Source organism: Grammomys surdaster, unplaced genomic scaffold, assembly GCF_004785775.1.
Source record: "Grammomys surdaster isolate TR1022 unplaced genomic scaffold, NIH_TR_1.0 128, whole genome shotgun sequence".
In the NCBI taxonomy this organism is placed as follows: Eukaryota; Metazoa; Chordata; class Mammalia; order Rodentia; family Muridae; genus Grammomys; species Grammomys surdaster.
In genome coordinates this window covers 4111419-4137319 of record NW_021604586.1, presented here as the reverse complement: position 1 = coordinate 4137319, position 25901 = coordinate 4111419, and the positions used below count along the sequence as shown (strand labels likewise).

The following is a 25901-nucleotide window of genomic DNA, read 5'->3' as shown; positions in this document are numbered from 1 at the left end:
GATGGAGGGTTCAAAGCCAACCCGAGCTACATGGTAACACTCTCTCCAGAAGACACAGAAAAAAAAAGTAAGTGTTCTTCAAGGTCCGTCATTTCTGCCAGGGTGCTGTGTGTTCCGTGTGTGACTCCGTTTCCTCAGTGCTACAACCCCTAAAGTCAACAGAAAGTGAGCTGGTTCAGCAGCGAAAAGCGCTTGCACAGAAAGCCCAATGACCTGAGTTTGATTTTACGTAAAGGTGGAAAAAAGACAACAGACGTCTGCCCAGAGTTATCTGCTGATCTCCAGATGCATGCTGTAACACACACACACACACACACACACACAGAGAGAGAGAGAGAGAGAAAGAAAGAGAGAGAGAGAGCGCAAGCGCAAATTAAAATGCTTCTTAAATGAAAGGTTCTATTCTTGGGATTGTCCTTCTGAGGGCTGAGGTGGGACTGGTGCCTTATGCAAGGCAGGACCTGGGTCACCCTGAACATCAGGAGACAGCTCAGTTCCAACGTCAGTGTCCCCTCAGCTCACCCTGGGCTCCACCTCTGAGCCCTGTCCTGTGTTCTCAGGCCATCTACCTGTCTCCATATGATCACAAGGCTCTGGTCAGAACCCAGGGTCTCTTCAGGTCTAGTGTGGAAAGGGGGCCTTGAAACCATGTCTCTGATCGATGCTGCATTGGTGATCCGGGGATGGAAGACAGCCAATCAGCTCCTATGATATCCCAGCCTGTCACGGACAACCCCATTGAACCCTTCTAGAGGCCAAGTAGAGGGCTGTTCCTGGCCTGCCGGTGAAGAAACTGAAGCCAGGAATCCCATAACTCTCCTGAGGTCATGTGGCCAGGAAGGAGCTTGGCTGGCATGGTAGCATGAAGCTGGGTTGACACTTGGTCCAGGGATACCCACTGGCTTCCCAGGGCCTGATTTTATCTCCACTGCTGTGAGAAAATATACTGAGCACAGCACAGGAGTGGAAAGGGTTAATCATGCTACACTTCCGGTCGCAGCACATCCTGGAGGGAACTCAAGGCAGGGATTTAAGCAGCTAAACACATCACAACCACAGGCAAGAGCAAAGAAAAATGATGACCCCATGCTGTCTGCTTGCTGGCTTCATGCTCAGCCAGCTTCCTTTACTCAGATACAGTTCAGGGCCCGGCCTAGGGAATGGCACCACCCACAACGGGCTGTGTCAATTAACAGTCTAGATAGACTCCCAAAGACATGTTCATAGGCAAACCTGATCCAGGTAACTCCTCAAGGGATTCTAGGTTGTGGTAAGTTGACCAGCTAAAGTCACTGGCACAGAGCCCGCCAGGACAGAGCCTCCTTCCAGACTATCCCCCACCTTTCTTGGCACCAGCCAGAGCTCACACCTTCCAGAACCTCAGGGACCCCAAAGCCCTCCTCTTCTCTGACTCCAGGCAAACTACAGCCTTGCCTGCATCTCCTCACCTGAGCCAAGGGAACCAGTCTCTGAGCTCCCTAAGGGTGTTACGTCTCTGCACACAGCCCAGTGCCCTGCCGAGAGCATCCTCTCTCCCCTTTTTCTCATCTCTCCTCCCATAAACCCACCCTCAGTACCATCTCTTCCTGCCTCAGCGACCACAGTCCTTCTCTGCCCTCTGCCATGCCTGTCCTTGTGTCTTCTTCATGTGACCCAGTAGGTAATATGGAAGCCACTTTTGGCATCCTCCTGCTTCAGCCCACAGAGTCCCCTCTATGCCCTTTGGGCCCTTCCACTGAGGCCAGAAGGGCTTCTTTTCAGATCCATGAGTCTACCAAGCTGTGATATGCCCTGGGGCCTTTGCACATGCCCTTCTTGCTGCCTGGAGCATTGATCTGCTCTCTACAGGACCCAATGGATGGAGGAGGGAACCGCAGGCTGATGGGTGGGCAGAGGTCTCTGTCCCAGATCCCTGAGGGGAGAGCAAGTAGATTTGAGGCTGGAGGGGTTGCTATAGCCCACAGCCTGAGGCCTAGGAAACCCTTTCTATCCCATTTCACTCTGGTAGCAAACGCCCAGGATCCCTATCCCAAAGAGATCTGGGGCCAAAGCTGGATGCCTGCCACCAAGCTGGTTTTGTCCTTAAAAGGCCCGTGAGAGTGTGTGTGATATGGTATAGAGTTGCCGAGGGTGAGGGTGGGGGGGTCACAGCCACTCCCCAGCCCTCGTCCTCCGAAGCAGATACAGGGTCTGTGGAGAGCCCTGTAATGTATTCGGGCCCCCACCTCCAAGGGGATCCTGGGCTCGAGGGTCCCGGAGCTGGAGGGGGAAAGTCAGGAGAATGAGGGATGAAGGAAGAGAAAGAAGAGGGAAGAGGCGGTAAGACAGAAAGCAGCGGGAAAGGAGAGAGATTGGGCCAGAGAAGAGTATGAGAGAAAAGCCAGGAAGACCGGAAGGGATAAAAAGAGCGTAGAAAGGAGGGGGCAGTGCCCTTGCCGCGGGTGTCCCCAGCCACCCCAGGCCTGCTGGGGACCTGGCGGCAGCCCCAGCTGGAGCCCTGCCCCGCAGCCTCGCCTCTCTCCTGGACAAGGCTGGTTACACAACGGTGGTGGCCGGCGTCCAGCGGGCTGTCACGTGGGTGCCGGGGTGGGGGCTGCTCCCCGGCGTGGCTGGGACTCGGCTCCAGCCCGGAGGCCAGAGCGTTCCCAGATGCGCTGGCTGGCGGCTGTAAAAGGCGCTGGTTCCTGTCAGCAGCAGGGCTCCGGGAGGGGACCCCCAGCAGCAGGCTGGCCAGATGGCTGCAACATGCGCTCTGGTGACAGGGCCGGGGTACACAGGGGTGTCTCTGCGCCCTCTCCCGGACACAGTGCAGGACCCCTTCCCCTGGCCTGGCCTCCCTCCAATCCCGCAAGGCTATGTGTTACACATGGGGAATCTGTAGCACCTCAAATCCTGCTCCTTACTTGGAGGTGGTGCTCCTGACCAGGTAGTGCTCCCCAGGTAGTGCTCCCCAAGTACCCTCAGCTTCTGGGCACTTGCCCAGCTCAGTAGTCTGCCCTGTGCCTTAGCAACAAGGGAAAACATATGGCCCATCTCCAGCCAATTGCAGGTCCCCATTCTCTCAGCAACTATGATTGGTACAGAGGTGGACATGTGACCCAAACAGAACCAATCGGTGTCCTTCCCTGAGGTTTCCACCCCCCCCCCCAGGTGAACCCAGGTAGATCATACCTGGGAACAATTCTAGACTGCTTAGGCTCCTAGGCTTCTAGGCTCCTCTCTGTCTGTCTGGTTCCCTAAAGATACTAGGGCTAACTGGGTTTATACTGCTGGCCAGGGCAGGTGGCTCAGATGGCCCAGCCACTGGAATGGAGGGAGCGACACACAGGGCAACCCCGTGGCTATGAACATCAGAGCCATGAAATCATAGCAGCTGCGGGAGGCCACAACCAGAGTCCACAAGGGGCCCTTCCCGTCCGGCCCTGCAGGCTGCAGCCTGAAGTCTACTCCCTGGGTAGGAGGGTCTGGAAGGGGTCACAGGACAGTAGGCCCGCTGCAAGTTCTCTTGGAGGAGGTGAAGGTGCTGTCCCTCCGCCCTCGGCAAGGCTCTCTGGGTCTTCACCCTCTTTCTCCGCAGTGTGAAGCACTTGGGATGGAATTCTTCCTGATATCTGCCCCTCGTGACAGCCCTGTGGGCCGATGCTAGGTCTCAAACCCGGACGAATGGCTAACACATCAGAGCGGAAACTGGCAGCTAGGTTCTCCCAGCATCCCTCAGTCCCTACCTGTTACAGGGTAGGTCTGTCATACCCTGCCCCCTACCCTGAACTCTCCAGACCAAGGGCTGGGCTGCCCTTCTCCCAGTGGTTCTTCCCTATATAGCCAGCTATTTTGGTTACCAGACCCTTTTAGCTCTTTGTCCACGTGGCTGCACACCTGTTTGTCCCCTCACTCTCCTGGCTCTGCCTCCACCCTCTTCTCCTCACCGGGTCATGTCCACTCTGGACTCTCCCAGATGTCCCTGCCTCTGGCTGTGCTCTCTCTTTTATCCACAGTAAGCATTCGCCTCCACCATACCTGGGAAGTCATGGCCATCCTTTTATTTCATTCTTTGTACACACACACACACACACACACACACACGCGCGCGCACACACACACACACACATACACACACACACACACGGTCCCCTGAGTTGCTCTGAGACTGCCAGAGCAGGGTCTGGGATCTGACTGGCCCCAGGCCAGCTCTTCCCTCCTGACCCAGTGACTCCTACTGGCCAGCCTGGCAAGACGCCAGGCCAGCAACCACATCCTGGGTGCTGCCCCTCATGCTTCTTGCCCAGCAATGGTCTCCCAGCCTCTCCCTCCCCTCCCTCCTCTTGGCTTCCCCCTTCTGTCTGTGCTAAATTCACAGACATTTGTCCCAGGTTGTAGGTGGGACAAATGCATGCCTCTTCCCTGGGGCATCCTGGAGAAGCCCGGAGGAGGGCCCCTCAGCCTCTTCCCTCTAAGGACCTCTGATCCAGCTGTAGCTGGTCACAACCACCCCTAGAGGAACCGGAACCATGAGGTAGGGACTCCCCAACTGCTCACTTTATGCAGGCCTAAGAGGTTCTGAGGTAGTGTGACCTGCTGGATTCAGGATTCTAAACTCCCATATTCATTCATTCATTCTCTCTCTCTCTCTCTCTCTCTTTCTCTCTCTCTCTCTTTCTGTCTGTCTCTCTCTCTGTGTATGTGTATATGTGTGTATGTGTGTGTGTATGTCCTTCCCTCCCTCTTTCCCTCCCTTCCTCTCTCTCTCTTTTGCTTTTTTCTTTTTTTTTCTTTCTTTTCTTTTCTTTTCTTTTTTTTTATTTTTTTGAGACAGGGTTTCTCTGTGCAGTCCTGCCTGGCTGTCCTGGAACTCAATCTGTAGACCAGGCTGGCCTCGAACTCAGAAATCTGCCTGCCTCTACCTCCCAAGTGCTGGGATTAAAGGCGTTTGCCACCACTGCCCAGCCTTAAGATTTATTTATTTTATGAATGTGAGTACACAGTGATCAGACATACCAGAAGAGGGTGTCAGATTCCATTACGGATGGCTGTGAGCCACCATGTGGTTGCTGGGAATTGAACTCAGGACCTCTGGAAGAGCAATCAGTGTTCTTAACCACTGAGCCATCTCTCCAGCCCTTGATTTTTTTCAAGAGGGCTTCTTTCTGCGTAGCCTTTGCTGTCCTGGAACTTGTTCTGTGGACCAGGCTGACCTTGAACTCTCAGAGATCCACCTGCCTCTGCCTCTCAAGCGCTAGGATTAAAGGCGTGAGCCACCACCTCTCAGCACCACTCTCTCTTTACTGTGGATTTAGTGGTGTGAACTTGTCAAGCCACTTAATCTCTCAGAGCCTCAGTTTCTCCATTCTCAAAGTGGCAACAGTGACTCTTGGTATCAGGTTGGTGGGTGAAGCCTAGGGGCTGCTGAGGAAAAGCATTGGCGGTGTCACCTGCTCTAACGGTGAGTGGCACCCCTGCCCAGCACTCCCTTCTGTTGTACAGGGGCGAGCCTGTGGCAGGGTGGAGGCTCAGGGTGGGGACCCCGCCCTGGAGGGGTGTCGGAGGAAAGGTGTGGCCGGAACCCCTGGAGCCAGGACTACAGCTGGAAGGAAGGAGTCTCCAGGTGGCCGCCCTGGGCAGCCTGCCTGCAGGCACGGGGCCAGGTGGCTGGGTAGGGTCACAGGCCTCCAGAGACCCAGGGGTGTCCTTCGGGACAATGGGCCAAGCATTGTCTCTGATTACAAGAGGCTGTGTCCAGTGGCGGTCACACAGTCCGTTGTGTGAGTAGCTGTGGGAACCTGGAACTGCTCTTGGGCTCCCCACTCGGGAGCTAGTGGTGTCTCAGCGCCAGACACCAGCCCTGAGCTGGCACTGTGCAGTGGAACATAGGGGTGGACACACTTCCTCCTCCCACCTCCCTCTGCCATCCCTGATGGGGTTCCATTAGTGCTAAGCCTTGGGGAGACAGCAACAGGGGACGTCAGTACAGGGTTCCCGGTCCCTCGGGGGCTCCCAGGGTGGCTACGGGGGTGCTGTCACTTATCTTAAGCATCTCAGGAGCTGCCTTTTTGGGAAATCCCTGGAGGAGTACAAGTCCAGGGTAGACAGATGAGAGAGGAAACTGGGGTATAACATCCAAGAACCTACCAGGGTAGGCTGGCAGGGAGAACGGTCATCCAGTCCACAGAACAGCGCATGCAAAGACATGTGCTGTGAACACGCTGTGCTCCTCCAAACTGAAACCTCAGCCCTGACAAGGGACTCCAGGAAGGAGGTGAAAGAGGGGCCAGGCTGTGAGCGTCTCCCCAACTGTGGTCACGGTGTTGCGTATGACGTCACCACCTACCAAAATCTACCTAGGTCTCTCAGCCAGCAAGGGAGAAGACAGGGACTCTCCCCTGGTTGGGGGTGGGGGAGCTCTGTCCTTCAGACCAGCAATCTAGCCAGACACCAGTCAGAAACTAGAGTGAGAGCTTAGAACAGAAATGACAGGATCCAGGAGGGCATCTGGGCTGTGGACCTCAGTCTGGTGGGGTTTAGGATCCTGTCGGGGCTGGGCCATATATGAAGCTGAGACCTGTGGGAACATTCCCAGGACCTTGTTCTCTGGAACAAAGATACATCTCAGAGCCGGGCGTTGGTGGCGCACGCCTTTAATCCCAGCACTTGGGAGGCAGAGGCCGGTGGATTTCTGAGTTCGAGGCCAGCATGGTCTACAGAGTGAGCTCCAGGACAGCCAGGACTATACAGAGAAACCTTGTCTCGAAAAACGAACAACAAACAAACAAAAACAACCAAGACACATCTCAGAGTTTGTGAGTGTCCCTAAAGACAGAGGCCAGGGTTGGTGAGAGGGCTCAATGGATAAAGGGTCTTGCTGTGCAGTTCCAGCGACCTGAGTTCAATTCCTGAGACCCACGTGAAGGCAAAGGAGAGAACCAACCCCACAAAACTATCCACTGATCTCCACACTCCCGTTGTGTCACACATGCACAGCGTGTAAATGCCCTGTGTGTGCACACCTATGTGTACTCACGTGCAACAATACCAAGAAGGTCTGGCCTAAAGATGGCTCTTCAGAGGGCCCAAGTGTGGGTCCCAGCATCTTTGTTATGCAGCTCACAACTACCTGTAACCGCTGCACTAAGGGAAATGACACCCTCCTCTGGCCTCTGTGTGCACCCATGCTTGTATGCACGTACACACACACACACAACACACAGTCACGCACACACGCACACACACACGTAGCCTGGATTCTTCTCTTAGTTAATATCTATTGTACATAGCCCTTCAGGTGAGCTGTGCTGTTCTAGATGACATATGAATCACAGAGTAACTTACAAATGTTGCCTGCCTGAGCCTGTTGTCTGTCTGTCTGTCTGTCTGTCTGTCTCATGAGCCTTTGGTGTGCTAAGGCTACTGTGTATTACATCTGAAGCTGGGACATCCAGATGTGCTGCAAGCTCGCTCTGTAAATCCGGGACAGAGAGAGGGCATCTTGGTGCCTCAGTTTACCCCACTCAAGAAGCAAACTATAGCTGGCTGCAAGACTTCCCACAAGGCAAGACAGCAAACCTGAGACACTTGGCCTGAGTGTATCCCAGTGTGGAGATGCCTGGAGCTGCGACCCCATTTCCTGTGTCTGCACCCGCCCCCCTGTTCTGGCTGCCAGAAGGCCCCTCACCAGTCAGGCCCTGAGACCTCAGAGGCCACTCAGAGAGGAAGTCCCCTTCTGCCTCTCCCAGGCTGGACACTGTGATGTTTCTTTTGGAATTTCTTGGCTCGCATGGAGCAGAATGTTCTAGCCGGCAGCCACAGGCCTTCCTTCTTGGCCAGGGGACTTGACCTGCCACTACCACTGCCGCCCATGCCTCTTGTAAAGAAAACATGGTGTGCTTGGGAGCTGCGACCTGACCCAAGCTCACCAGCACCCAAGACATCAGGGTACAGGCCTGATGGCTCAGGGCCACTCAGTGATGAAAGGCAGAGGGGAGGAGGTGGCTGCCTGGCAGCACCCTGAGTGGCATGTCCAGAAGAGAAAGCCAGCTCTCTTCATTCATCGGCTTCACAGGCCTCTTAGCAGTGGGGTAATTAAATATTCATGCCTCTCTCTTTCCCCAAGAAAGTGATAAGTCAGATTTCTACACCAGAGAGAGAGAGAGAGAGAGTGAGTGCCCAGGGCAAGGTGTCTATGCCAAGAGCCATGAAGACAAAGCTTTCACTTCAAGCCATGGGTGCAAACAACCCTCGCCTCCCACCGCCACCGCGGGCTCGGCACACTGGACAGCCAGAGACTCCCCAGGCTCCAGGACCAATTAGGCTGGGTGCTGACGTCAAGTCTGGGGCAGGGTTTCTCTCTGCAGTGATATTCATGACACCAACAGATGGAACAGGGAAACATCCCAGTGTAAGACAAGGCCCAGGGTCACTGTGGGAGTGGGAAGGAGTCCCTGAGAACCGAGCTCTAGAGTGTCTTCACCTAGTGCCACAGAACGTGAGGACACAGAAGAGGACATGCTGAGTGCCTATTGTGTGCTGTGTGCCTCCATCCCACAGCAGCAAGAAGACAGAAGAGAACACTTATAGAGTGCCTACTGTTTACCTTCAAATCTTTAAGAAGATGCACCTGAATGCCTACTGTGTGTCAACATGTCCCTGAGTGACTTGGCAGGATGGTCACCCATTCTCCAGCTGGGAAAACTAAGGCTGTAGCAGCAGGATCCCTGAGGCCTGGACTGTTCCTCTCTAGCTCAGAGCACAGCCGTCCTCTGGAATCTTTGCCTCTGCCTGTGCAGATACTCGGTGTTGAGCTTCCAGACGATGTAGAGGCTCCACCTGAGGGCTCTGCCTGTGATCGTGGATCTCCTGGACTGGGGCAAAGTCTAGGGGACCCAGAAGGGAGATGGGGTGACTTAAGGAGAAATGTTCCCATGCCTCTGCTGGATAAAACCACCTGGAGAGGGACATTTAAACTGCACCCACACATGCGTGTTCCAGTGCCTTCTGTGTGCACGGGATGGTGAGAGACACAGCCACCTCCTCAGCACTGGCCTGGCATCCGAGCTAGCAGGAGATCCCTCCAGGGCCCGGTGAGGCGCCAAAGCACTCACAATTCATTATGTGGTACAGCTGTGCTCCAAGCTTCTCCAGCTCTAAAGAGTGGGGGAGGGCGCTGTGTACACAGGGCCCTTAGCACAGGCTGGCCACCAACTGTGCTCAAGACAGGGTGCTGCTGCTGTTCTTGGAGCTGTGGAGAGTCTCCGAGTAGCAAAGATACAGGAGCCAGGTCCCTAGCCTGCACAGTGTCTTTGTATGCTTGTGAGGGAAAGATACCCTTGAGGAGAGACAGAAGCCCTGGGGCTGGCAACATAGCCTGGAAAATGGATCCAGGTTCCCTTGGAGAGTTAACCACCTCCCCAGCAGTACCGAGCCACCCTGGGTGAGGAGAAATAATAGAGTACTGAGGGCCTCTACTCCTGCCTTTTGTCTCTGGCTCAGTGTCCCGCCCCTGGCCCCCTGCCTAGAGCAGGCAGCCCAGCGGGGCAGCTGCAGTACTACGTGGGAAGGCCCCTCACCTGGCCAGGGGTGAGCCTGTGGGTGGGAAGAGTGACATTCGACATCCTGAGTCCTGTCCCAGCTAGCCCACCCCCTCCCTGCCACGCCCTGACACACACACACACACACACACACACACACATTTTCCCACCCCCCCTTTTCCCTCCTGCAGTCCAGATTGTGAGTGGAATGTAACCAGAGAGGTGGGGGATGGGGGGTGTGCCAAAAGGCTGCAAAGGAGGGAGTCCCTTGTGTGAAAGGTGAGCCATGCTACTTAAGAGCTCTCTGGTGGCTGAGGAGCCTGAGACGGATGGGACCAGCTGGGGAAAGCCTGGGCGCCAAGGCGGCCGAGTGGGAGGGGCCATCCCCACCCCGAGGCCCCTTTTGGGCTGTTTGCCACCCAACCTCAGGACAGGCCTCCCAGGGAGATGCTGACCCTATGTAGCTAATACTGAGTCTCCACCTGCGGGAGGGGCCTTAGGGCGCCCACGGATGGTTCTAAGGTCTCTCTCTGCTTGACACCTGGCACTAGGGCACGCTCAACTGCTCATTCGTTCATGTCTGCAAATAAACTTCTGTTGTAGCATGGTGGTCACTTCCAGGCCCTGGGGACTGTAGGGACAGGGAAGCAGACCATGACAGATCCCTGGTCTCAGGTAGAGAAACAACTGTTCTAGATAGATGGATGGATGGATGGATAGATAGATAGATAGATAGATAGATAGATAGATAGATAGACAGACAGACAGACAGATAGATAGACCAGGACACTCAGTGTCTTCCTCTGGGCTCTGTTTACACATGCACACGGATACACAACACATAAACATACAAACAGAGCAGTTGCAGCTACAAATAGGACGGTGAGCATAGAGACCCTTGGAGGCCTGAAGGCAGCTGAGCCTGGGGCACTGGCTTGGGAGCTCAGCACTTGGGAAGCTGAGGCAGGAGGATTACAAGTTCTGGTCTAGTCTGGGATATAGAGTATTTATTTATTGTATGTATGTGTGGGTGCACACATACCAAAGAGGATAACTTGTGGGAGTTGGTTCTCTCCTTCCATATTGGTTAGAGCTACAGAACAGAACTTGGGTCACCATGCTTGGCTGCAAGCTCCTTTGTCCACTGGGCCATCTCATTAACTCCAGAGCTGGGATTAAAACCAGGCCATTTGGCTGTGAGGTCCTCAAGTGGGCAGGTGGGAACTGAGCTCCAGGATAGACTTGGAGGTTGCCACATGTCCTGTGGGCTTCCGCCTTGACCTCCGGGATGCTCTGTTATCTCAGAGCTATGGTGACTTGTCCAATAGTCATTGCCGGCTTTCAGACACCCTGGGTAGGAGACTTTCCCTGCCTAATTCTGCGACTGACGGAAGAGCGCCGATTTTGTGTGGTACCAAGTAGGGTCCCTGGTTTTTTCACCACTGGACAGTGACAGAACCCCAGGCTTCTGTGTGTCAGGAGAGAGAGAGAGAGAGAGAGAGAGAGAGAGAGAGAGAGAGAGAGAGAGTGTTAGAGTTCTACCTCTGAGCCACATGCCAGCCACAGGTCATATTTATACATTTCACACAGCCTGCCATCTTATATTTAAACGAAGGAGGATTTTCCTTCGCTACACAGTGAGTTCGAGATCATCCTGCATTACCTGAGATCCTATCTCAAAAAATAAACCAAAACGCCACAGTCACCACCACCTGCCAGCAGGGGAGTGCCACGGGACCAACCTGAACTGAGCATGAACCTGGCAGCACTTGGAAACAGAGGCAAGAGGATCTCGGGTTCCAGGGTCAGCCTGGGCTACAGAGAAAGATGCTAACACATACCAATACCAGGGAAGACACTGTGAGCTCACACAGTAGGGTCTCCTGTGTGTATATGCTACCTCTTTCCTGCCTGGCTCCTGACTGTGGAGGAATGCCCGGACACTGGGCAGTGTATACAGTCATGGCTCTGGCCCTCTGTTGGCCAGGGACAGCCCTCTGACCTCATTCTGAGGAAATGGTCCCAGCATATGATGAAGGAGTTGCCATGGAGACCTTCACCCTTTATGGCGCCTCTGGAGAAAGATTGAGGCCTGTGTGACTGAATCTGCTGGCTTCTCCTGCTTTCCCAGAATGTTCTCTGAGTGAACACCGTGCCATGTGCCTGTTGTTATTCTCTCATAGACATGGCTCAAGTGCCTGGTGATGGTTGTGCACACAGTAGGTACTTAGTTTCTATTCCTCTGGTGACAGATCACATCCGAGCATATGGTCTAGGGTGGACCAGTATTCAGCCCTCAAATAATTCCCACAAGGATCCAGATGGTCAGTGTATGTATATATCACACAGCCTGGTTTCTCTTGATCTGTCTATTTAAACCATTCTTAATAGGAGGTGACTGTGACAGCAAGGTCAGCTGACAGGACAGGAGGTCACGTCGCAGGCACGATATGCAGACTTCAGGAACCTGTGAGTCACCAAAAGGTGGGTAAGGTGACCACTCACAGCCCATGCCTCCAGGGCCAGCTCCTAGAACATGGCTCCTACTCCAGGGCCTCCCAGAGCTTCCCAGAGGAGGACAGTACCACTCAAGTCACACAGCACACCCAAGGCCAAAGCCTAACTGAGAGGCACCCGAGCCCTCTGGTTCTGCATGGGGTTTCTGTTTATGGACTATGGCTGGAAGTTGCCATTGGATTTTCAACCTGACTTTCTCCCTCTTTTTTCCTAGTTGTTCAAGAACGTAGCTGCCAGAGACTGCCTCACAGACACCAACAGGGGCCCAGGAGCAAGAGGGGACACCTGGACTTCCATGTGACATGCCCCTGGGAGCAGAGGGAAAACTTTTCTATAGCTATGACAGGATCCCATGTAGCTAGCATTCATGGCTGTGAATGTGGCTACTGCCAGACAGTAGCCAGGCTCCTCTCTTAAGTGGGGTGTGACCAGGATGCGTGTGCTTGCCCTCCTGAGATACAAGCTGGGCCTCATGCCCTGTGTACCTGACCCACATGGCTCAGGGAGATGTTTATCTGTAGTGGGAAGGGAGACAGAGAGGCAGAGAGACAGAGACAGACAGGAAGAGGACTGCCGAGAACCACACAAGAACAGCGAACCAGTGGCCATCCTGGATCATGCAGGTTAGCGACCGGAGAGCCAACCTTCCCAGATCCACCATGTCTTAGTTTTCATTTTTCAAAATTCATTAGGTTTTCAAGGATTCCAAGAGAGCCAGTGACGAGACCTCACACACTCTGTCCTCTCTACCTATGCCATTACATGTGTCTCCAGTCTCCTGTGTCCCCTCCGCAGTCCCGCCTCCCTAAGCGGGACTCCCACCCGAGTGTGGTCTCTGTCGTCCTCTGGTGGTCACATGCTATAGTGCAGGGCAGACAGGGACGAAGCTGATTTACTGGAAGAGATCCGGAGGAAACAGAGAAAAACCCAAGACAGACTGACGCAGGGATGTGGTCGTCCACTGGCTATCAGAGGAGGGATCCAGCCACTTCTGCATCCCAGGAGCTGGCCAAAGATTTGGAACATTGACACCCCTCACTCACAGACAGAAAAGCCACAGTCTGTCAATGGGCACGGGAGGTTGATGCTTCCTCTGCGGATTGGAGCAGTAGCCTCTGAACGAGCCCCATCCCCCCATGCCAGGGTGACTCATCTACTCAGCCAATCTGCAGAGACCCCGATTCCAGTAAGGCTATGTTCTGAGGCCTAGGGTGGACATGTACCCTGGGGAGATACTTTTCAACTCAGCAAGGATCTCAGAGGGGGAGGGATTGTGGGCCAGGAGACACAGAGCAAGCCACCTGACATCATTCAGAGAGAAAACCCACAGGACTGGTACAGCCCCCGTGGGAGTTAAGGGCCACGGCTGTCCCCAAACGGAGGGTGCAGTACTGTAAAGAACACACAGAGATTTGTCTGTATGTTGTCTGGGGGAACCTGTCCCCGCCCCCCAAAGGGGGAGCATAACACAGGTGCCACAGAGGAGCCGGCTCCCAGCGCCCGGCCTACCTTCCTCTTCATCCCTGTGGCAGACCCTCCAGTTCCTGTTAGACGATCGTCTGGGAGGCTGGAAAGACCAGCGCTTTGCTTCCAGACACAGCAGAGCTGGGGCGTGGGATTTGAACCTGGTGCGTGGGATTTGAATCTGAAGCAGCTGACCTTAACGTCTCTGCCTTGCTAAATGTTTAAAACAAATCCCAGCATGATGGAGCCGGGACGCACACAGAAACGACCCAGTGTGACAGGTGTCCCGGGGCGCTATCAACATCCTGCCTTGGGTTCTCTGCCTCCACCACCAGGCCTGGGTATGCCTCTGCTTTGTACCTTAAGTGAAATGGGAGGCGCTGACCTGCAGACCTCTTACCGTGAATAAAATACAGCCGGGTCAGTGGGATGTTTTAGTCCTCTGACGCTGGGGTCACCTTCCCCAACTCTTAACACTGGGGGTCGCACACTCAGGGAGACCTAGGACTACCTGATCATTACTTTCCCACCCCCAGTGACACTGGCTCCTAGGCCCCGTCCACCTCGCCTTCTGCCTTGGGGGATAGGGGACGACTCGCCTATACAGCAGGGCCCAGGGTGAAGTCCCAGGCAAGCTGCATTCGGGGATCTCCCTGTTGGCTCCTGGTGGATATAAGCACTTTGAATCCCAAGAACACCATATTCAAAGGCATGTGTAGGCTCTATGTCCCACTTCCAATTCATTTCAGAGAGCAGCTAAGCCCCAAGGCAAAGCTGGCCCTCTTCACCCCGCAGGGGAGGCCCTGGTTGCCCAGCAACCAGCTGGGCTCCTCCCAGGGCTTGCCTAGGGATGGCCCGTTGCCTGGCAACCAGGCAGCAGAGTCCCTTGAGCCTAACCAGACCACACAGCTGGGCCCAGTACTAGCTGCCTTCTGACTAGGGGACCCCTGGGGCCCTGTCCTTATTCCCTAAGATCCAGGCAGCAGGTGCCTCTGTCCGCAATGAACGCCGTCCTCTCCAGGTGAGCAGCCTGCGCTGCTGGGAGGGGTTTGCAGGTGGGATTCTCACGTTCTGCCACATCGGGGAGGAGGGTAGGTGAGCTCCCTGCCATCCCTCCTCAAAGTGGAGGGAGGGCTTGAACCATAGAGGTTACCAGAATCCAATCTGTCTGTCTCACCTTTGCTGCCTGAAGACCAGGTGTAGCCACTCGCTGGTCTGTTTTCTGCTTTCACGTGCCTCCTAGAAACCCCTTTAAAAGCTCAGGCCCCAGACCTTGCCACTGCTCTGCCTAATGGCCCCAGACTCACTGTCACCCGCCCTGATTGACTTTGAATCTCCCTGTGACTCAGAGTTCTGGTGCTCTGGATGGACCCAGAGTGCTCCTTAAAAGCTGGCTTCCAGCCTTACCCCCATGGAGCCTGATTCCCAGAGCCTGAGACCTGAATGTCTTCTAACTGTGTGTGAGTGATGCCGTCCTGGGGTCTGGTCTACTGTATGCCCTTGAACAGGATGCTCTGGGCTTCTGTTTGATTTTAAAATGTCGACAGCGACCTCTTCTAGAGAAGTGTGAGCAGAGCGTTTGCACACTATAAAGTTGAAGCTCGTGTGAGACAATGCCCATCATGGGTTCTGCTTCAGGGCACCACTAGAGGGCACAAGAGGGGCTTGGGTTCTAGAGAGGGAGGCCAGCAAGGGACAGGAACAACCTGGGGCTGAGGGGCTGAGAGGTGGGGACCGTGGCAGGAAACAGACGGAGGCAGATACTGAGACAGCCTCTGATACTCTTCTGAAGACTGAGCCCACAGGTTGTCACTGAACGCTGGCTGTGGGCGGGTTACGGGACTGTGGGAGGTGACATGAAGCCTGGAGGTGTGTCAGAGAGGGGGAGGGTGTGGAGTGGTGGTCAGTGGTCTGCAAGGTGCTCGGTGGGGGAGCCCAGGACTGTTGGGAGGGAGGAGGGACCAATCAGAGGAGTAAGGGTGATAGAGCCCAAATACCCTGCAGAGAGCTTGGTGGGGCTGGATGGCACCATGTAGCACCCAGTGGTAGCCGTCACAGCTGTCCACAGTGACACCTCCCTGTTGGAGCATCCTGGGTCCTAGGTACCAAACAGACTGCAAGAAACGAGATACTGAGAAGGGGAGTGAGTGTGCAAAACAGTCCCCTTAAAAATTAAGTATAAATTTAATTATAATATAATTGTAAGTATAAATCAATTATGTATGCATGTGTTTTATAACACACTGTGCACACTGTTCGGAGGACAGAGAAGGACACGGGGTGTCCCTATACTATTCTCTGCCTTATTTATTGAGACGGGATCTCTCACTGAATCAGGAGCTGGGCTGGCAGAGAGCAAAATCAGGTATCCTCCTGTCTCCGTGCCCCACAATGCTAGAGTTACATTACAGGTGCATGTAGGAGCCATTCCTGACCCCCCCTCTTTTCTTGAGAGAAAGAGAGAGAGAGAGAAAGAGAGAGAGAGAGAGAGAGAGAGAGAGAGAGAGAGAGAGAGAGAGATTTGCATTGTTTTCTGTTTTGAGGCAGTGTTTCTCTATGTAGTCCTGGCTGTCCTGGAACTCTGTGTAGACCAGGCTGGCCTCAAATTCACAGAGATTTGCCTCTCTCTGCCTCACTAGTGCTGAGATTAAAGGCACGCCTGACCACGCTCAGTTCATAATTTTAAATTTTCAGTAATGTATGTATGTATACACACACACACACACACACACACACACACACAGAGGTGGATTTGTGCACAGGAGTACAGGTGTCTGCAGAGGCCTGTGGGGGTCGTCAGAGTCCCTGGAGCTGTGGTTACAGGTGGTTGTGAACCTGAGAACTGAATTTGGGGTTATCTACAAGAACAATAGACACGCTAACCACTGAGCCAGTTCTTCAGCTCCCCCTCACCCCATTTAACACAGGTACTGGGGATCTGAACTCCATGCTTGTGGGGTGTTCCCCTCTCAGCCCCTCACTGAGCCATTTCTCCAAACTCTTGAACTGTCGGCCTCAGATAGATTCCCGAAGGGTCATTCATTTAACCCTAAAGCTTCTAAGAAGGAAGAAAGGGGAGATAGCATGGGAAGGACCCATGGGAGTGGACAGAGCTGGAGGAGAAGCTTCTGCAGTTGGTATAGTGGTGTGGGATGCTGCAGCCCTTCAGAAGCCCCAGGAACAGAAGCCAGGTTTGATCAGAGGGCCCACCTGATTCATCCACTCTTGCTCAGTCATTGTCATAGGCAGGTCTTGATTCCTGCCTCACTGGGCCCAAGATATCCCTCAGAACTGCCCAGGGACCAGGTGCTTGGAAAGTGCTTGCACACTGGAGAGGCAGGTATGGTGGTCCCAGTGATCATGGCCTTTCTGCATTTAGCGTTATCACCCCCACCCAGGGACAGCCAGGTGAGGGCCATGGAGAACACGGTGACGAATGCTGAAAGGTATTTTGGTCAGTTCTGCTCACTGCTGGCCTCCTACACACGAAAGACGGCCCGGCTGCGTGACAAGGCTGACCAGCTGGTGAAGCAGCTGATAGACTTCGCCAACACAGAGAACCCCGAGCTGCGGGCCACCATTCGAGACTTCGCCGAGGATCTGGCCAAGGTGCAGGATTATCGGCAGGCAGAGGTGAGCACGACAGCTTCGGGTAGGAGTGAGGAACATTCCCTCCCCTTGTGGTCATGCCGGTGACAGGAGAGAGAGCTGGAAGGTTTCGAGGTGTTAGAAGCCACTATTGGGAGCCCCATGAGGCCCATAGATTCCTGGGTGTGGTCCAGAGGATAAAGGAGGTGGAGTGATCGATGTCTCTTCAGAAACACCCTGTATGACTGGCAGAGAAGAATGCTCAGGTCCCCTGTGGCTGAGCATGACAGAGGGGTACACACGGCACAGTGTGTGACAGATAGCTCCTACTACACCCACATAAAGTCAGGCAGGTGCAAGCTCTTGGGACAGAGGGTGACTGTCCCTGAAAGAGGCAGCTATGCTTCTCTCAGGGTGCATGGAGATGTCACATGATCACCCGGGCGGCTGGCTATGCTCACTGTCCTTTTGGTGAGGACAAGATCAGTCTGTAGCACAGTCTGTCCTGGATCTCGAGGCCAGCCCCCTGCCTCAGCCTCCTGGGTGCCAGGATTTTGAGTATGAGGCACCCTTTCTTGGTCTAACTAATGGGAAAATTGAAACTTCCAGATCCATGCTGGGCAGTTGAGTGCCACTCAGCTTCCCAACATCAGCATCCCCACCTCAGCATCCCCACCTCAGCATCCCCACCTCAGCATCCCCACTCAGCATCCCCACCTCAGCATCCCCACTCAGCATCCCCACCTCAGCATCCCCACCTCAGCATCCCCACCTCAGCATCCCCACCTCAGCCCTCCACCTCAGCATCCCCACCCAGCTTCAGGGCCTGGTTTCTGCCCCACCTTCCATGCTGAAAGCTGGCCCTGAGCCTAAGAGAGAGCTCACATAGCCACCAAGAAGGACATTCTGTTCTTAAATCTTTAGGACATCAAAGGGACAGAGAAAGGAAATGCTACTGAGTTTTCTGAACGTGATGAAAGGGTGGGGCTGTCCCTCTCAGGATCCTTTAGCATGACACGGTTCCTCTCAAGGGTCAGGGGGCTGTAAAGGAGTGACCTAGCAGGGACTCTGGCCACGCCTGCTCCTTTGGCAAGCCCAACCCCCAAGATGCCAGGAGACATGACAGGAGGACAGACCTCTCTACCTGGCATGCACAGACACTGGCACCCAGGACTTCTCCATCTAACCCAGAACCCCTTTGCTGCTGGTGCAGCCCCAAGACCCAGAACATCGCCTCATGATCCTACAGTGCACTGGGGGTATGTTAGCTTGTCATTGCTGAGATCAAGTGCCTGACACCTAAGGAAGGAGGGTTTATCCTGGCTCACGTGGTGGGGACGTCGAGTCATGGTGGCTAACGTGAGATAGCTGGTCACATCGCCTCTGCAGTCGGGAAGCAGAGTGGCAGAGGCGGTGGCTCCCTTCGCTTTCTCCTCTTTCTACAGTTCTAGACTCCAGCCCGTGACATGGGGGCACCCACCGTTAGGGTGGGTCTTCCCATCTCAATTTAATGCAACTTAGAAACTGCCCCCACAGATGTGGCCAGACTTTCTCTGCTAGGTAATTCTAGGCCCCCTCGAGTTGAGAATCAGTGTAAACTGCCACAGGCTAGAGGGGGACCTTGTCCTTTCTCTCTCCTTCCTGAGCTGTCAGCTGCTAAGGGATCCCGGAATCAGAAGCCTGGGACGGTGCTGGAAGTCTGAGGGTCTTACATTTCCTCCTGCACCCCCTGGCCCCGCCACTAGAAGTCAGGAAGAACAATAGCTCTGAGTTCTACTCCAGTAGAACCTCCATCCACGCAAGTTTCCAACCATGTCAGCACCTTGCGGCAGTCTGGGGCCCAGAACTACATTGGGTGCAGGAAAGAGAAAGGTCTGAAGTCACCTCTCTGCTTTGCTGGGACTCTCCATCCAAACTGTTCCCAGAACATGCCCTGCACCCCAAAGTTCTATGTTTGGTGTTGTCTTCCTAGACTCTGCACGTGTCCCATGAGACACACTGGAGCATAGTCACTGTCCCAGCGCACAGATGGGGACACCAACTTAGAGAGACTAAGCACATGGCCAGAGCCCTGGAGGGCAGAGCCAGGCCTGGTGCGCCATTTTCCAGGGCTCTCTGTGTGTCCACCCCAAGTGCAGGCGCTGCTCATGAAAGCTGTCTTCTCTGCTTCTTTCACACTGCCACATGTACCCTGAAGGTCGAGAGGCTGGAGGCCAAGGTCGTCAGCCCCCTAAAGCTCTACGGTGCCCAAATAAAGCAGACCCGGGTGAGCTGGGTGCACCTCAAGGTGTGCAGGGGTGGGGCCTGGCCCCCTTGGGATTCCTAGGAAATGGCCCTCTTTTTCTGTGCAGGCAGATATCAAGAAATGTAAACGTGTCCAGAATAATGAGATTAAACAACTGGAAAAGCTGGAGAAATTGAGGCAGAAGTCACCCTCAGATCGACAAATGATTGTATCCTTCCTGCTAGGCCGGGTGGCCATCCCATACAGCGTACTGAGGGGCTTGGGGATCCAGACCCACTGGGCAGGGGCTGCTAATGGGTACCACCTGCAGGCCATCTGGCTTCACCTGAATCCTTAACAGTCTTCCTCAGTCCCAGGTGAGTGAAAAGTGTCCCATTTTGTCTCTGGCAGGGCAAGCTTTCGGCATTTTAGACAGGTTAAAAAAAAAACCTCATGGAAGAGCAGGCTGGATTCCCCAGGTGAGGCCAGCACACATGAGAGCGGCACAGCAGGGTGAGGCAAAGGAAGGGTGGTTGCTTAGACCAGGAGATTTGGGCTCTGTCCAGCAAGCCACCTAGTCATGGAGTCGTCTGTATCCTGATGACAGGGTAACTACTGCCATCCCCAGCCCCGCTGCCCAAGCAAGCCCAGAGAAGCTTGAGTATGAATGCCAGTCCCAGTGAGATGGTGGACACCACCATCTCTCCCTGGCTCCATCTGCCTAGGAACTGGGTGTAGGACTGTGAGGGCTTGTCACCCCTGCCCTGCTTGTCACTAGACTAGGCTTCATTCAGAGTGACCCTTCATGGACCCAAGTCATAGTTTTGCTTCCATACCTGGTGACATTTTGGATTGTCATGTGGGAGGGTGTCACCATGACAGTCACAGTCTAGCTGGCTTACACATACCACACACATACACAGACATACATAGAAACACACCACACAGACAGATACACACACACTACACACAGACACACACATACACCACACACAAACACACACATATAGACACATACACGAGACACACCCCACACAGACACCCCACACAGACACACACATACACATACCACACCCATGAGACATACACACACACACACGACACATACCACACATACACATGACACATACATACACACACACGACACACCCCACACACATATCACACAGACACACACACATATAGACACACACATACACACACCACACACACAAACATACACATAGACAAACACACACACCATACACAGACACACACACCATACACACACATATACACACACACACACCACACATACACACACAAACACACACACTCCTTACAGATTGAGGTCAGAATCCACTGTGGGGCCCTCTGGCCTCTTAATGCTACTCTTCTGGGAATCTAGGAATTGGCCCCACCCCTCCCAGTGTCTAGGCCACACCCCTCTGGGCTCCTCAGTCCTTGTCCTCCCTCCCCCACCTTTCCTCTGCTGTCCTGCCTTTCTCCAGCTCCCCTCCAGCTCACTCCTGTCAGCTTATCAGAGAATTCAGGATCACTAAGAACCTCAGGTCAGGTGACTCAGCAGACCACAGCCGATGCAGCCTGCCCTATCTGGTGTCCTGTGCACAGTGCACAGGGCTTAGGAGGCAGACATCTTTGAATCCACCCTCCTGGTGTTCATTCTGTAACACGAGGAACACCACGTCGGAAGCAAGGGGGTCAGGCAGGAGTGAGCACCTCCAAATTTTATCCTAGCTTCTACCAGGGCCCTACCTCCTAGTCATCCATCTGTCTAGAGCCCAGGTTTCCTCCCCCGTTGGGGACCTTCTGGGCGCCAGCCTCTTGCTCCCCTGTCCTGTCATTTCACAAGCATTTAGTTGGTGTTAGGACCATATTCTAAAGAAGAGGACCGTGAGGGCCATGGAGACGGCTTCCTCAGTGTCACTCATGGCCTTAAATGCCAAACTCAGAACTCAGTTCCAGTGAACACTGCTCAGGCACTGGGCTTGGTGTGCAGGTGGCTTTGCTCTGCAAGGAGGGACCGAGCCATTCCCCTGCAGTCATCCAGGGGCAGACTCAGTTACCAAGAATATGGAGGCCCCATGGGATAAAGCGCGGACCCGCAAGTGCCCACCTCGGAATGATAATTGTTAGCGGTGCTGGAGATGATGGCTTTGGGGCCCTCGAGGGTTCTCACATGCAAAGCACGGGCTACACTGTCAAGTGGCTCTGTGCCTCTGACATCTGATTCTCCCAACTTCCTGAACAGGTTTCATTACCTTCTCCCAGTTATATGCAAGGAAATTAAAGTTCAGAGAGGTTAAGTGACCTCAGAGGTCACACAGCTATGAAGCAGGTCTGTCCGGCTCATGACCAACGTTCCGCCATAATCCCGCCTGACCATTTCTCCACTGACCCAAGTTAGCAAGAGACCCCAGGAGACAGGAGAAACTGCCCCAAAGAAGCCTAAGAACAACCCAGAAGAGTAGGTATCTGGGGGCCAGGACCACCCTGTGACACTTTCTACCTCTTGTGACCCTGAGGCCAGGCGGAGACCAGTGCACAGAGGGCCTCGGTGGACACAAACCGTTCTACCCACCACCTGGCAGAGACCGTGGATGCCTTCCAGGAGCAAAAGCTGAAGGATCTCCGGGTAGGCAGCGGCAGCTTCGTGTCAGTGTGTGCACACGTGTGGGTGCGTGAGCGTGTCTGTGTTCGACAGTGTGTGCATGCAGCGTTGTGACCACACGGCCTTCAGTGGCCAGGGCTGTGGGGAGAGTTGATCCAGTGGCAGCTGAGAGGCTATCTGCTCAGGGAAGGCCATCCTTCCTCACCCAGCTGTTCGGTGCTCTGGACACAGCTCCCAGTCAGGAGAACACTGAGGTAGAGTTCTGTCCCATCATCCCCTCCCTGCTCTTCTTTTTCACCTGTGTCCACAAGAAGTCCTAGCTACCCCCTCAGACTCTAAACACCCTTTAGAAAGCAGCCACGCTGACGAGGAGCTCTGAGGCAAACAGGGTCCCCTTTATCTCCACCAGACTGCCCCGCCCCCAACACCAGGGAACACTAGGTCAAGCCCCAGGTCTTGTAAGAGGTCTCAAGGAATTTGCTCTTGCAGGACTAACTGACCATGGATATCCTTGCCTGCCCCATTCTCTAGTTCGCTCTGTCCGCTCTTCAACCTCAGGAACCTCTTGACCAACACTTCTGATTGGGCCTTGTTCTAAGATCAAAGAACAATTCCTCCCAAGGGAGCAGCACAGGCCTATTACTGGTGGAATGAATAAATGAACATATAAATGAACAAAGCCAGGAACTGGTACAGGCTTAGATGGGAGGACTTTCTTTTTTCTTTTTTTTTCTTCTTCTTTTTTTTTTTTTTGGTTTTTCAAGACAGGGTTTCTCTGTGTAGCCCTGGCTGTCCTGGAACTCACTCTGTAGACCAGGCTGGCCTCGAACTCAGAAATCCGCCTGCCTCTGCCTCCCAAGTGCTGGGATTAAAGGCGTGGGCCACCACCGCCCGGCTATCGGAGGACTTTCAAAGGGCCACTGTGTGAAAGGGATTTGGCACTTGTGGGGTCTTCTTGCCTTTTTGTACAGGGCTATGCCCCAAAACTTTAAAAGGCTTGGGGTCCATGGTGTGACCCTGTGATGCTGCTACACTGACATATGCTCCTCTCCCACAGAGAATCTTCTCTGACTTTGTGACCATCGAGATGGTTTTCCACGCAAAGGCAGTGGAGGTGTATTCCAGTGCTTTCCAGACGCTGGAGAACTACGACTTGGAGAGAGACCTGCAGGTGGGTTTCACCTCCGTGGGCTGTCTGTGTGTCTGTGGGTTTCTATCTGGCTTGTTCTGCTGCTGAGCTATTTCAAACACCTGGTCCAGAGGTCACCCCTGTCAGGGGACTCTTCCCCTGGTTACCCAGGATATCATCTGTTCAGCACCATGGGACTATTTAGAACTGAAGAGGAACAGCAGGGATAAAAAGCCTCTGTGGCTGGCACTCAGCTTTCAGTGCAAAGCACTGACTGTCCCCAGCCACACGGATTAGATCGCAGGCATGCTTCATCTGCAGAACTCGCCTCAAACACCCTGCTGTGAGCCAATCACCTGCGGCTTTATCTTGTGGCTTCGAGTCAAAGTCTGGAGCAGGGCTATTTCACAGGCCTCTTCCTCGGTGTGCAAACGGTGATGGAGGTAGCTGTCCTCCAGACACAGGCTCTGTGCAGGAGGGAAAGGCACCTTGGGAGGTAGTGCGGGGTTTTACGGGTGCAGGGCCTGGTAACTGGAAGCTATGAAGCCCACAGCCTGGAGTGTGCCCCAGGTTCCCTGTGGTGGATTGTTCACACCAGCCAGCAGCCGGGGAGCATGAAAGCCTTGGGGGAAGGGAGCAAGAGGAAGTTACTCTGTGACTACAGGTGACCCACTAAATCTGGCACTCAGGAACAGACGGGAGATGAAAGATTCATCAAAGGGTTTTTATATAAGCTATAAAACCACACAGGAGGCTACAGAAAAACCCCATGTTCTCCCAAGTTTTCATTCATCACGATAGCCTTAATCACAATCCCCCTGCCTTAGCCTCCTCAGTGTCCAGGGTTACAGACAGGCCTGTGGCCCAAGTCTCAGGTCTACAGTATTCTGTCAGGTGTTGAGAGTGATCTCCAACCCGCCATTTTCCCGGGTGACTGTTACCTAGTGTCTTTGGGCCTCAGTTTTCCCATCTCTTTGAAGGGATTGAGATTAGAACATTCTCTCAGGGGGCTGCTGTGGGGTCCATGAGATAGCAAACAGGAAATGCCCAGAGATGCCTCATAGCCTCTTACCTGTGCTTCCTACCTCATTCCTGAGCTTCTAAGCTGGATCCAGCCACCCTGATCTTTCCTTGGCAGGACTTCAGAGCCAAGATGCGTGGAATTTATGGGCACAGCGAAGCTCGGCCGCTCACAGATACCAACCCTGCTCCATCTGTCCCCTGGCCTCTGGCCAGCCAGGTGAGCATTTATATATCACCAGAGTTAATCCACGGGCAAAGGGAAGAAACCAGAGAAGTGGATGGACGGCTGAGAACTGCAGCAGCAGTGGCACTGCTTGGGGGGACTGCCATGTCCACCTGTCTGTGCTTGCCACCTCAGAGGTACGCTGAGGGGAGTGCACTGGAAGGGCGCCGGGAGCTCTGGCAGGATGACAGGTCTGACTTTATTTCACCTGGGCCACAGGCAGATTCAAAACTCCTCAGATGTTAGGAGTAAAGCATGCACACCGAATGTCACCTGTCGGCTTGGAAAAGGTTTGCTCTCATCAGCCTTAAGCTAACAATCTCAGGGAAACTGGCAGTGCTTGCAAGTGAGATGTGGCCAGGGCAGGCATGGCCCCAGAGTCACAGCAACAGGGAGTAAGGACTGTGAAGAGAGGGGGCCATTGTGCGGGTCTGTTACTGAGCTTCGTGAGGATCTTTTCTAACCACAGTGAAGGATTTGGACTTTCTTTAAACTCCCATTCCTTGCTTGACAGCCCCACTCTCTCCTGACCTCACCTGCCTAGCGGCTCACGGTGCCACCTCTCCAACCCACAGTCACTCCTGGTCTGGACGTTGCATTTGTGACTTTTCTTTCTGCCACTTAGAGCGTTCAGAGCACCACGGCACGTCAGGGGAAGGAGACTGGAGACGAAGAGGAGAGTGAGGCTGACTCCGTGGAGGAGATCCCCCTGGAGGACCTCAAGGGACAGCAGCAAGGACACCGAGACTAGGAAGAGGATCCCAGTGGCAGGTGGAAGGCCCAGGCTGGCCTGGACTTTGGTTCATTCTGCTTGTGTTCTCGGGTCAGGGATCCCCCGGGGGCTCGCTTTCTTTATCGGCACAGTAGGCTGCTCTGCAGACCCACATTCCTGGTGTCAGTAAAAGATATGTGAATCTCAACTGCGTCCATGCTTTTGTCTGTTTTCTGATTTCGTCTGGGGACAGGAGTGGACACACTCATGTTAATGCTAAAAGAATGGTGGGTTAGTTTCTGAGGTCTTCCCGGCCAAGTACCACCAACTGGTAGGCCAAAGCAGCAGAAACACGGACCTCTCAGCCTGGAAGCCATAAGCCACACCAGGAGTCAGAGGGTAAGCCACAAGCTATGTCAGGTGTCGGAGGTCCTAAGGCTGGGACGGAGGGGCTGTGCAGACCTCTGTTCAGCCTCTGGCAGGTGCAGTCACACTCAGCTTCTGTTCCTGTGCCCAGTGTCTGCTTTTGATTCTGCATGATGTCCTTCCTATGTGCACAAAGGTCTGTGCCCAAATGCCCCCTCAGCAAGATCAGGGTCCCTAGAGTGGCTGCCTCCCAAGCCCTCTGCAAACCATCTGCAGGCTCTTTGCCTCAGGGCTTAACTCTCTGGTGCATGAAGTTGGCAGATGGGTACTGAACTCAGCCATGACAGACATATCATGATATAGACAGTGGCCACGGGGCCACAGACACACAGAAATCCACAGTGGGGTAGACAGAATAGGTGGGGGCTACAGGAGCATGCGTGGAGTAAGCCCTTGGCACACTTTTCTAGGGGATCTGCTCCCTACGAAATATGAGGACTTTGTAAGCATGCCAGGGGCCTAGACC

At 54.1% G+C, this 25901-nt stretch overlaps 1 protein-coding gene across 1 annotated transcript; it reads left to right on the top strand.

Annotated features, from left to right (window-relative positions):
* Positions 1 to 14500: 14500 nt before the first annotated feature.
* Positions 14501 to 25048, top strand: Fam92b (family with sequence similarity 92 member B). Its single transcript, XM_028753838.1, has 9 exons — positions 14501 to 14520; positions 16898 to 17132; positions 19285 to 19353; positions 19439 to 19540; position 20106; positions 21837 to 21946; positions 22980 to 23093; positions 24190 to 24291; positions 24923 to 25048. The coding sequence occupies exons 1-9, from the start codon at positions 14501 to 14503 to the stop codon at positions 25046 to 25048; spliced, it is 879 nt and encodes a 292-aa protein (XP_028609671.1).
* The last annotated feature ends 853 nt before the right edge of the window (positions 25049 to 25901 follow it).